The sequence below is a fragment of the Boleophthalmus pectinirostris genome, unplaced genomic scaffold, assembly GCF_026225935.1.
Source record: "Boleophthalmus pectinirostris isolate CB_2022bp ecotype Guang Dong unplaced genomic scaffold, ASM2622593v1 HiC_scaffold_19, whole genome shotgun sequence".
In the NCBI taxonomy this organism is placed as follows: domain Eukaryota; kingdom Metazoa; phylum Chordata; class Actinopteri; order Gobiiformes; family Gobiidae; genus Boleophthalmus; species Boleophthalmus pectinirostris.
In genome coordinates, this window is record NW_026571140.1 from 45385523 (window position 1) to 45398022 (window position 12500).

Consider the following 12500-nt stretch of genomic DNA (forward strand, 5'->3'; position numbering starts at 1 on the left):
GAGGAGAGACCAGGACCAGGACTCAACCAAGGACTATAACAGGACTGGGACAGGTCTAACCCAGGTCTAAACCCGGTCTACCTCCAGTCTGGCTCAGGTCTAAACCCGGTCTACCCCCGGTCTGGCTCAGGTTTAAACCCGGTCTACCCCCGGTCTCCCTCAGGTCTAAACCCGGTCTACTCCCGGTCTCCCTCAGGTCTAAACCCGGTCTACCCCCGGTCTGGCTCAGGTTTAAACCCGGTCTACCCCCGGTCTGGCTCAGGTTTAAACCCGGTCTACCCCCGGTCTGGCTCAGGTTTAAACCCGGTCTACCCCCGGTCTGGCTCAGGTTTAAACCCGGTCTATCCCCGGTCTGGCTCAGGTCTAAACCCGGTCTACCCCCGGTCTCACTGTCGTACCTTTGTCCTTGCTCTGATAGTCCACGGTGAGGTGGAGCAGGGGGAGGAGGTTATCGTCGTCTAGGAGAACTTTGTGAGCAGCCTGTTGGAACGCCACGTTTACGTCTGAAATACACAAGATACATGTCAGACTGCAGTACTACTACAAATACTACTACTGCTACTGCTACAAATAATACTGCAGATACTACTACAGATACTACTACTCCTGCCCATAGTACTACTACAAATACTACTAAGTAGTAATACTACTACTACAGACAGTGGAGGGCTCGTGTCTCTATAAAATAACTCTGTGTCTAAACTCATCTTGTTCTTGTATCAAAGTTTTTTTTTTATTTTGAAAAAATAAATATTATTTATTTTGATATTTTACATCATAATATTAATATTATGATGTAATAATATTGTACCACAGCAGAGTCTGAGCTCCTGTTCACAGGATCAGTTCCTCCAGAAGAACATTTTCACAAAACACTGTGATAGAAATTTAGATTGTGGAAAGATTTCTCTCAATGTGTCTTGTGTAAATTAATGTGATTTCTACCTGAAACCCAGACCAGTCATTAACATGTGTAAAGGTTCATCAGGCACAACTGTTTGTTTTGTTGCATTGATATGTATGTAACTTGTATTTCTGTATAAATACGGAGAGCTGAAATGCTCTGGGAGAGACATGGGGGGAGAGACAAGGTGAGAGGCTGTTGGGCTTTGGCCGGAACAGGCCTAGGCTCTGTCCATATCTGCTGTAACAACAATAAACCTTGGTCTATATTCCAAAAACTCATCGGGCTTCGCAAATGGATTCATTATTTATCTTCAAGAGATATAATTTTTTCCACAACACCAACACCAAAACTGTTCAGAAGCTCCACACACCAGGCCCCATGTTCACACTGTGATCTTTGCATGTTTTTACTGTGTTTTAATATGTTTACTTGTTATAGTGTGTTTTAATGTTTTTCAGCATGTTGTCAGTGTGTTGTCAGTGTGTTGTCAGTGTGTTGTCAGTGTGTTGTCAGTGTGTTGTCAGTGTGTTGTCAGTGTGTTGTCAGTGTGTTGTCAGTGTGTTGTCAGTGTGTTTTTAGTGTGTTGTTTCAGTGTGTGTCAGTGTGTTGTCAGTGTGTTGTCAGTGTGTTTTCAGTGTGTTGTCAGTGTGTTTTCAGTGTGTTGTTCAGTGTGTTGTCAGTGTGTTTTCAGTGTGTTGTCAGTGTGTTTTCAGTGTGTTGTCAGTGTGTTGTCAGTGTGTTTCAGTGTGTTTTCAGTGTGTTGTCAGTGTGTTTTCAGTGTGTTGTCAGTGTGTTTTCAGTGTGTTTTGTGTGTAGTGTGTTGTGTGTTGTCAGTGTGTTGTTCAGTGTGTTTTCAGTGTGTTTTCAGTGTTGTCAGTGTGTTGTCAGTGTGTTGTCAGTGTGTTTTCAGTGTGTTTTCAGTGTGTTTTCAGTGTGTTTTCAGTGTGTTGTCAGTGTGTTTTCAGTGTGTTTTCAGTGTGTTTTTCAGTGTGTTGTGTGTGTCAGTGTGTTTTGTGTGTTCAGTGTGTTTTTCAGTGTGTTGTCAGTGTGTTTTCAGTGTGTTGTCAGTGTGTTTGTGTGTTTTCAGTGTGTTGTCAGTGTGTTTTCAGTGTGTTGTGTGTCAGTGTGTTTTCAGTGTGTTTTCAGTGTGTTTTCAGTGTGTTTTTAGTGTGTTGTCAGTGTGTTTTCAGTGTGTTGTCAGTGTGTTTTCAGTGTGTTTTCAGTGTGTTGTCAGTGTGTTTTCAGTGTGTTGTCAGTGTGTTTTCAGTGTGTTTTCAGTGTGTTTTCAGTGTGTTGTGTGTCAGTGTGTTTCAGTGTGTTTTCAGTGTGTTTCAGTGTGTTTTTAGTGTGTTTCAGTGTGTTTTGTGTGTTTTCAGTGTGTTTTCAGTGTGTTGTCAGTGTGTTTTCAGTGTGTTGTCAGTGTGTTTTCAGTGTGTTGTCAGTGTGTTTTCAGTGTGTTTTCAGTGTGTTTTTAGTGTGTTGTCAGTGTGTTTTCAGTGTGTTTTTAGTGTGTTGTCAGTGTGTTTCAGTGTGTTGTCAGTGTGTTTTGTCAGTGTGTTTTTAGTGTGTTGTCAGTGTGTTTTCAGTGTGTTTTTCAGTGTGTTTTCAGTGTGTTTTCAGTGTGTTGTCAGTGTGTTGTCAGTGTGTTTTCAGTGTGTTTTCAGTGTGTTTTTGTGTTTTAGTGTGTTGTGTGTGTGTTCAGTGTGTTTTCAGTGTGTTGTGTGTTCAGTGTGTTTTCAGTGTGTTGTCAGTGTGTTTTCAGTGTGTTTTCAGTGTGTTGTCAGTGTGTTTTTGTGTTTGTCAGTGTGTTGTCAGTGTGTTTTCAGTGTGTTTTCAGTGTGTTTTCAGTGTGTGTGTGTCAGTGTGTTGTGTCAGTGTGTTTTCAGTGTGTTGTCAGTGTGTTTTCGTGTGTTCAGTGTGTTTTTAGTGTGTTGTGTGTCAGTGTGTTTTTGTGAGTGTGTTGTCAGTGTGTTTTCAGTGTGTTTTCGTGTGTCAGTGTGTTTTTCAGTGTGTTGTCAGTGTGTTTTCAGTGTGTTGTCAGTGTGTTTTTAGTGTGTTGTCAGTGTGTTTTCAGTGTGTTTTCAGTGTCAGTGTGTTTTCAGTGTGTTTTCAGTGTGTTTTCAGTGTGTTGTCAGTGTTTCAGTGTGTTTAGTGTGTTTCAGTGTGTTTTCAGTGTGGGCGGAGTCTTTAACATTTGCTGAGCCAGATCTATGAAGACCTGATACAACTCTCCACGACCCAGAAGAAAGAAATCCTTAATGATCTGAAACCACAGGAACAGGACTGAACCAGGACTGAACCTGGACTAAACCTGGACTAAACCTGGACTAAACCAGGTTTGAACCAGGACTGAACTAGGGACTACACTAGGGACTAAACTTGGAACTAAACCAAGACTAAATCAGGACTGAAGGAGTATTTTGTATTAGAGCTGAACCTTGAGCTGTTCGATCAGGTCGGCCTCCTCCACCATCAGAGTCCAGAGATGCTACAACAACAAACACACCATCAGAGGAAGCGTCTGGGGAGAGGGTGGAGAGAGGGAGGACAGAGGGGGAAGCGTCTGGGGAGAGGGAGGACAGAGGGATGTGGCAGAGGAAGCGTCTGGGGAGAGGGAGGACAGAGGGATGTGGCAGAGGAAGCGTCTGAGGAGGGGGAGGTGCTACGGTTGGAGGAAGCGTCTGGGGAGAGGGAGGTGTTAGGGTTGGAGGAAGCGTCTGGGGAGAGTACCTCGGCCACAGTGCTCCTGATGTGGTCGATGAGGTTTTCAAAGTCGACTAAACTGAAGAGCGGCTGCTGTTTGAGTCTGTGCAGCTCCGACGCAAACACATCCTCACGATGTTTCAGTATAGAACCTATAAATATATATAACACAAATATATATAACACAAATATATATAACACAAATATATATAACACAAACATATATAACACAAATATATATAACATATATAACACACAGTAATATATATATATATATATATATATATATATACACACACACACACACACACACACACACAAATGGATATAAATAGAACCTTTTGTAACATTTATCTAATTATAATGTGTATTTTAACTGAAATAAATAAGTCTTGTCTAAACCAGGACTAAACCAGGTCTAACCCAGGTCTAACCCAAGACTAAACCAGGACTAAACCAGGACTAACCCAAGACTAAACCAGGACTAAACCAGGACTAACCCAAGACTAAACCAGGACTAAACCAGGACTAACTCAGGTCTAACCTAAGACTAAACTAGGACTAAACCAGGACTAACCCATGCCCGCTGCACTGGTGCTCGGGGGACTGACCGGCTCTGGAGGGGCTGTGGTTGTGGTTCTCAAACATCTGGACGGATTCTCCCACAAACAGGATCTTCTCCGCGACTCTGACGGGAATGTACGACGGCAACATCTCAGTGCGGAGCGAGAACTGCTGCAGAGACGGAGCCAACATGTTCTCCTCCTCGATCAGCCTCTGGAGAACCACCACAAGAACCACAAGAACCAGGATTAAACCAGAACTGAACCAGGACTAAACCAGGAGCCAGCATGTTCTCCTCCTCGATCAGCCTCTAGAGAACCACCACAAGAACCAGGACTGAACCAGGATTAAACCAGGACTAAACCAGGACTGAGGACTCCCCCGGTATAAGCGCGGTCTCACCAGGTCCTGTAGCTCCCTCAGCTGTTTTCCGCTGAGTCCGCCCAGACACAGGTCGTCCTCCTCTTCGTCCTGATTGGTCGAGCTGCCGGCGCCGCTGGGGCCTTGGCGAATGAAAAACTCCTCGTGTTGGTCCAACAACAAACCGTGAAGCATCCAGGCCGCCAACTGTTTATACAGCACGCCATGACACACACACAGGATCCTACGAAGAACGCACATGGTACTACAGAGAACACACAAGATACTACAGAGAACACACAAGATACTACAGAGAACACACAGAATACTACAGAGAACACACAAGATACTACAGAGAACACACAAGATACTACAGAGAACACACAAGATACTACAGAGAACACACAAGATACTACAGAGAACACACAAGATACTACAGAGAACACACAAGATACTACAGAGAACACACAAGATACTACAGAGAACACACAAGATACTACAGAGAACACACAGAATACTACAGAGAACACACAAGATACTACAGAGAACACACAAGATACTACAGAGAACACACAAGATACTACAGAGAACACACAAGGTACTACAGAGAACACACAGGGTACTACAGAGAACACACAAGATACTACAGAGAACACACAGGGTACTACAGAGAACACACAGGATCCTACGAAGAACGCACAGGGTACTACGAAGAACACACAGGGTACTACAGAGAACACACAAGATACTACAGAGAACACAGAATACTACAGAGAACACACAGGATCCTGCGAAGAACGCACAGGGTACTAGAGAGAACACAGGGTACTACAGAGGACACACAGGGTACTACAAAGAACACACAAGATACTACAGAGAACACACAGAATACTACAGAGAACACACAAGATACTACAGAGAACACACAGAATACTACAGAGAACACACAAGATACTACAGAGAACACACAGGGTACTACAGAGAACACACAAGATACTACAGAGAACACACAGGATCCTACGAAGAACGCACAGGGTACTACGAAGAACACACAGGGTACTACAGAGAACACACAAGATACTACAGAGAACACACAAGATACTACAGAGAACACACAGAATACTACAGAGAACACACAAGATACTACAGAGAACACACAAGATACTACAGAGAACACACAAGATACTACAGAGAACACACAAGATACTACAGAGAACACACAGGGTACTACAGAGAACACACAAGATACTACAGAGAACACACAGGGTACTACAGAGAACACACAAGATACTACAGAGAACACACAGGGTACTACAGAGAACACACAAGATACTACAGAGAACACACAGGATCCTACGAAGAACGCACAGGGTACTACAGAGAACACACAAGATACTACAGAGAACACACAAGATACTACAGAGAACACACAGGATCCTGCGAAGAACGCACGGGGTACTAGAGAGAACACAGGGTACTACAGAGGACACACAGGGTACTACAAAGAACACACAAGATACTACAGAGAACACACAGAATACTACAGAGAACACACAGAATACTACAGAGAACACACAAGATACTACAGAGAACACACAGAATACTACAGAGAACACACAGAATACTACAGAGAACACTGCATCCTACAAGTATACTAGTGTATACTGCACTGTCTGTACTCCTCTACAGACAGTGTGTGAGGTCACAGGCGTGAGGTCAGGTGTGAGGTCACAGGTGTGAGGTCAGGTGTGAGGTCACAGGTGTGAGGTCACAGGTGTGAGGTCAGGTGTGAGGTCACAGGTGTGAGGTCACAGGTGTGAGGTCAGGTGTGAGGTCACAGGTGTGAGGTCACAGGTGTGAGGTCACAGGTGAGAGGTCACAGGTGAGAGGTCACAGGTGTGAGGTCAGGTGTGAGGTCACAGGTGTGAGGTCACAGGTGTGAGGTCAGGTGTGAGGTCACAGGTGTGAGGTCACAGGTGAGAGGTCAGGTTGGTGTGTTCTTACTTCTCCAGCGCCGTGCGGACGGGGGGCAAACCTCCACAGCTGTGTTTGTAAACTGTCTCCAGGATCTGACAGCCGTGAATCTGAAAAGTACTTCATAAATACTGCAGTACTGTGTACATGTTACTGCAGTACTGTGTATCTATTACTGCAGTACTGTGTATCTATTACTGCAGTACTGTGTATATATTACTGCAGTACTGTGTATATATTATTGCAGTACTGTGTATATATTACTGCAGTACTGTGTATCTATTACTGCAGTACTGTGTATCTATTACTGCAGTACTGTGTATCTATTATTGCAGTACTGTGTATATATTACTGCAGTACTGTGTATATATTACTGCAGTACTGTGTATATATTACTGCAGTACTGTGTATATATTACTGCAGTACTGTGTATATATTACTGCAGTACTGTGTATATATTACTGCAGTACTGTGTATATATTACTGCAGTACTGTGTATATATTACTGCAGTACTGTGTATATTACTGCAGTACTGTGTATATATTACTGCAGTACTGTGTATATATTACTGCAGTACTGTGTATATATTACTGCAGTACTGTGTATATATTACTGCAGTACACAGGAGTACAGGAGGAGTTCGTACCTTCTGAGCTTTGATCGTCTCCACCACGACCATCACTGAAGGAAACAGCAACTGGAACTGAACCAGAGACAGAGTGAGACCTCCCTCTCCCCAGACACCTCCTCCTCCCTCTGACTCCTCCCCCTCCCTCTCCCCAGACACCTCCTCCTAACTCCTCCTCCTCCCTCTGACTCCTCCCCCTAACTCCTCCTCCTCCCTCTGACTCTTCCTCTTCCTTCCTCTCCCCAGACACCTCCTCCTCCTCTCAGGTTGGAGTAGAGTGGATCTTCTGACCTGGTCCAGTTTGTAGTTGACGTGAGAGATGGTGAGATGAGGATCTTCGAGGAACTGAAACAGAAACAGGACAGGGTCAGGGTTATTCCAAACGAGGCTCCGCCCACATCCCCCCATACTCCCACAGTACGAGCCTGTACGAGGCTCCACCCACATCCCTCATGCTCCCACACGACTCGTCTCCATGAAAACACAAACTGAGTCCTGACCTCCTGCTCCAGGTCGAGGAGCGCCTGTCTGTACGGCTGCAGCATCGAGTCCAGCCCCGTGCAGAACGCCCTGAGGTACACGCCGTGGAGCCCCGCGCTGTGAGGCCCCGCGCTGTGAGGCCCCGCGCTGTGAGGCCCCGCGCTCTGAGGCCCCGCGCTCTGAGGCCCCGCGCTCTGAGGTCCACTCGGAGCCTGTGAGGCCCCCAGGTCCTGAAACACAGAAAAACACAGAAAACTGTTTTAAAACGATTCTGACCCAGATCTCACACGAGAGCTTCAGTAAAGACACTTTTTTATTTGCTTATTGACTTTTATTCAACCACGAGAGTCCAGACCGTGTGTGTCTCACCTGTGCGTCTCACCTGAGCCTGTGCACGTGTCTCACCTGTGCGTCTCACCTGAGCCTGTGCACGTGTCTCACCTGGGCGTGCACGTGTCCCGCGTGTCTCACCTGGGCGTGCACGTGTCCCGCGTGTCTCACCTGGGCGTGCACGTGTTCCCGCGTGTCTCACCTGGGCGTGCACGTTTCCCGCGTGTCTCACCTTGGCGTGCACGTGTCCCGCGTGTGTCACCTGAGCGTGTACGTGTCCCGCGTGTGTCACCTGGGCGTGCACGTGTCCCGCGTGTCTCACCTGAGCGTGCACGTGTCCCGCGTGTCTCACCTGAGCGTGCACGTGTCCCGTGTGTGTGTGTGTGTCTCACCTGAGCGTGCACGTGTCCCATGTGTGTGTGTCTCACCTGAGCGTGCACGTGTCCCGTGTGTGTGTGTGTGTGTCTCACCTGAGCGTGCACGTGTCCCGTGTGTGTGTGTGTCTCACCTGAGCGTGAACGTGTCCCGTGTGTGTGTGTGTGTCTCACCTGGGCGTGCACGTGTCCCGTGTGTGTGTCTCACCTGAGCGTGCACGTGTCCCGTGTGTGTGTGTGTGTCTCACCTGAGCGTGCACGTGTCCCGTGTGTGTGTGTGTCTCACCTGAGCGTGCACGTGTCCCGTGTGTGTGTGTCTCACCTGAGCGTGCACGTGTCCCGTGTGTGTGTGTGTCTCACCTGAGCGTGCACGTGTCCCGTGTGTGTGTGTGTCTCACCTGAGCGTGCACGTGTCCCGTGTGTGTGTGTCTCACCTGAGCGTGCACGTGTCCCGTGTGTGTGTGTGTGTGTCTCACCTGAGCGTGCACGTGTCCCGTGTGTGTGTCTCACCTGAGCGTGCACGTGTCCCGTGTGTGTGTGTGTCTCACCTGAGCGTGCACGTGTCCCATGTGTGTGTGTGTGTCTCACCTGAGCGTGCACGTGTCCCGTGTGTGTGTGTGTGTCTCACCTGAGCGTGCACGTGTCCCATGTGTGTGTGTGTGTCTCACCTGAGCGTGCACGTGTCCCGTGTGTGTGTGTGTGTCTCACCTGAGCGTGCACGTGTCCCGTGTGCTGTTCGATGAAGTCGCTGAAGCGTTTGTAGTCGGAGCCGAGTTTACACTGACGCTTCAGGACACTGAGCTCCGACGGGTGCAGGAAGGGCAGCTCCTGACACACCTGCCGATGAGTGAGACAGGTGAGGACACAGACAGGTGAGGACACAGACAGGTGAGGACACAGACAGGTGAGGACACAGACAGGTGAGGACAGAGGTCTCTGTGTAAATGTCTCTGTGAGACTCTGTCCTCTAAGAACAAACAAACTAAATCTGTTTCCTGCTCAGCTCCAAACTCACACTGTGGAACATGTCACTGTTTATATATTATATAATAATAATAATAATAATAATAATAATAATAATAATTATTAATTATTATTATTATTATTATTATTATTATTATTATTATTATTATTATTATACACATGTTGGTGTGTAACAGCTCCTGTCTCACCTGCAGCACCTGTCTCACCTGCAGCACCTGTCTCACCTGCAGCACCTGTCTCACCTGCAGCACCTGTCTCACCTGTAGTCCCGTGCGCTTGTTCCAGGTGAAGATGGTTCCGGGGAACCCGCTGAGCGCGAGCAGCAGCTCATGGATCATCCTCCCGCCTCAGTCACACAACATCCACAAACACGACTTACACCCGGTTTAGGCCCAGTTTAGATCCGTTTAGATCCGGTTTAGTTTTGTCCCGCTTTATCTCAGTTTAGCTTTAGCAGAAGCCGCCGAGTCTCTGTCTTTGTCTCTTTGGTTTTGTCCCGGTTTAAACGAGCCGTGTCCCATTTCAAACCCACTTTCACCCGGGTTAAAGCTATTTCCCCCCGTTTAGCCTCGTTTTATTCCGTTTTATCCCTGTTTGTTCCGGTTTGTCCCGTTTTAGCCGCGTCCTGTCTCCATCAAAACAAACCGCGGCGGCGCTCACTTCCGGCGCAGCGTCACTACGTCAGCGCCGCAGAGCATCACGGGAGTTGTAGTGCAGTTCACGTTTGGGCGCGTTTCTCTCTTTTTCGGCCTCGTTTTTCGCGCTTCCGGTGTGCGGGACGGAGCGGCGCGCGGTCCCCTCACGCACGGCGCGGGCTGGAGCCGTTCACGCGCCGTCTGTGCGGGAAAAAACGCATTTTTCTGCGCGTAAATCACGTCCCTCGGTCTCCCCGCGGAACTGCGTCACTTTCCGGCGATGGAGCTTTAGCCCGAGCGACTCCGGTGACGAGTCTTGGTATTTTTACTTTTTTATTCACGTTTTAACCTTTTGTGTCCGAGCGGAACCGAGCGGGGAGGGGCCGCGGGGGGCAGGGTGCGGGGTCGGGTCCGGGTCCGGGTCCGGGGCGGGTTCGGGTCACAGGTTTGGGTCCAGTTCAGGCGCAAGACTGAAGCTTTTATCACCAACAAACACACAACAAACACACAACAAACTCTGTGTGTTATATTGTGTGTTGTTGTGTGTTTGTTGTTTTCTGTTATATTGTGTCGTGTGTTCTGCTGTGTGCTGTTGTGTGATGTTGTGTTGTTCGGCTCAGAGGAGGACACACGGAAATGAAACACAAACAGAGTCTGGAGGTTCAGGTGGAGCAGAGGAGGAGGTTCAGGTGGAGCAGAGGAGGAGGTTCAGGTGGAGCAGAGGAGGAGGTTCAGGTGGAGCAGAGGAGGAGGTTCAGGTGATGCAGAGGAGGAGGTTCAGGTGATGCAGAGGAGGAGGTTCAGGTGGAGCAGAGGAGGAGGTTCAGGTGATGCAGAGGAGGAGGTTCAGGTGATGCAGAGGAGAGGTTCAGGTGATGCAGAGGAGGAGGTTCAGGTGATGCAGAGGAGGAGGTTCAGGTGATGCAGAGGAGGAGGTTCAGGTGATGCAGAGGAGGAGGTTCAGGTGATGCAGAGGAGGAGGTTCAGGTGGAGCAGAGGAGGAGGTTCAGGTGATGCAGAGGAGGAGGTTCAGGTGATGCAGAGGAGGAGGTTCAGGTGATGCAGAGGAGGAGGTTCAGGTGATGCAGAGGAGGAGGTGAGATGATGCAGAGGAGTGACCCCGTGTGTGTTTGTGGTGCAGAGGATGGATCAGACGGTGGAGGACTTCCTGTCTCAGAACCCTCAGGTGAGGCAGTGGGCGGAGTCTGTGAGGGGCAGGTGTGAGACGCTCAAACAGTGGAACGCTCGGAGAACCTTCATCCTGAGGAACATGGACCTCCTCGGACTCGGACCGGAACCGGGACTCGTCCCGGAACCGGGACCAAAGCTGGACCGGCTCTTGGCCCTGTCCATGGTCTGGGCCAACCACATCTTCATGGGCTGCAGGTAAGAGTCCTGGTTTAGACCTGGTTTAGACCTGGTTTAGACCTGGTTTAGACCTGGTTTAGTCCTGGTTTAGACCTGGTTCAGTCCTGGTTTTGGTTCTGATTCAGTCCTGGTTCTGGTTCTGGTTCAGTCCTGGTTCTGGTTCTTCTCAGGTATCCGGACACGGTGATGGACAGAGTTTTGAAAATGGCTGAAGGGATCGAGGTTGGAGATGTTCCTCAGTTCACCACCAGAGACCAGCTCATGTCCAGGAGCAACAAGAGGAGCCTGCCCCTGCCGACAGGTGCCTGCTCCTGCCTGCTCCTGTCTGCTCCTGTCGGGGGTCAGACACAGGGGCCGGTGAAAAGTCTCAGTTGGAGAAAACGGAAACAAAACAAACTCACAAAATCCAACAGGAGTTTAATCGAGCTCCAGTTTGTGGAATAAACAAACGAGATTCACTGTTGGACTTTTGAGAAACAAAACCTTCGACCGAGCGCTGACCCGACATGGACCGAGTACTGACCCGACGTGGACCGAGCACTGACCCGACGTGGACCGAGTACTGACCCGACGTGGACCGAGCACTGACCCGACGTGGACCGAGCACTGACCCGACGTGGACCGAGCACTGACCCGACGTGGACCGAGCACTGACCCGACGTGGACCGAGCACTGACCCGACATGGACCGAGCACTGACCCGACATGGACCGAGCATAAACTCGTGTTTAATTTTGTGAGTTTGTTTTGTTTCTGGACTTGAAGCTGTTTTCTCCAACTGAGACTTTGCACTGGGCCCTGACAGCCACTGTACTGCCTGCTCCTGCCTGCTCCTGTCTGCTCCTGTCTGCTCCTGTCTGCTCCTGTCTGCTCCTGCTGCTCCTGTCTGCTCCTGTCTGCTCCTGTCTGCTGCCTGCCTGCTCCTGCCTGCTCCTGCTCTGCCTCCTGTGCTGCTCCTGTCTGCTCCTGCCTGCTCTGCTCTGCTGCTCTGTCTGCTCTGCTGCTGTCTGCTCTGTCTGCTCCTGTCTGCTCTCTGTCTGCTCCTGCTGCTCCTGTCTGCTCCTGTCTGCTCCTGCCTGCTCCTGTCTGCTCCTGCCTCTGTCTGCTCCTGTCTGCTGCCTGTCTGCTCCTGTCTGCTCCTGTCTGCTCCTGTCTGCTCTGTCTGCTCCTGCTGCTGCTGCTCCTGTCTCTGC

General features: G+C 49.0%; 2 protein-coding genes across 2 annotated transcripts in view; one reads left to right on the forward strand and one right to left on the reverse strand.

The window, feature by feature from the left end:
• Window positions 1-10007, reverse strand: part of tubgcp4 (tubulin, gamma complex associated protein 4) — a 33771-nt gene extending 23764 nt beyond the window's left edge. The window contains exons 1-12 of the mRNA XM_055154916.1: window positions 9566-10007; window positions 9030-9158; window positions 7638-7847; window positions 7429-7482; window positions 7156-7212; window positions 6539-6618; window positions 4577-4778; window positions 4222-4387; window positions 3638-3762; window positions 3345-3395; window positions 3070-3170; window positions 399-508 (exon numbers count right to left, since the gene is read on the reverse strand). Of these exons, the coding sequence (XP_055010891.1) occupies window positions 399-508; window positions 3070-3170; window positions 3345-3395; window positions 3638-3762; window positions 4222-4387; window positions 4577-4778; window positions 6539-6618; window positions 7156-7212; window positions 7429-7482; window positions 7638-7847; window positions 9030-9158; window positions 9566-9643 (1363 nt within the window). The 5' untranslated portion in view covers window positions 9644-10007. The remainder of the gene's footprint in view (window positions 1-398; window positions 509-3069; window positions 3171-3344; window positions 3396-3637; window positions 3763-4221; window positions 4388-4576; window positions 4779-6538; window positions 6619-7155; window positions 7213-7428; window positions 7483-7637; window positions 7848-9029; window positions 9159-9565) is intronic.
• A 98-nt stretch (window positions 10008-10105) lies between these two features.
• cdkn2aip (CDKN2A interacting protein) overlaps window positions 10106-12500 on the forward strand; it is a 4731-nt gene continuing 2336 nt past the window's right edge. The window contains exons 1-3 of the mRNA XM_055154905.1: window positions 10106-10259; window positions 11082-11326; window positions 11479-11609. Coding sequence (XP_055010880.1) covers window positions 11085-11326; window positions 11479-11609 — 373 coding nt within the window. The 5' untranslated portion in view covers window positions 10106-10259; window positions 11082-11084. The remainder of the gene's footprint in view (window positions 10260-11081; window positions 11327-11478; window positions 11610-12500) is intronic.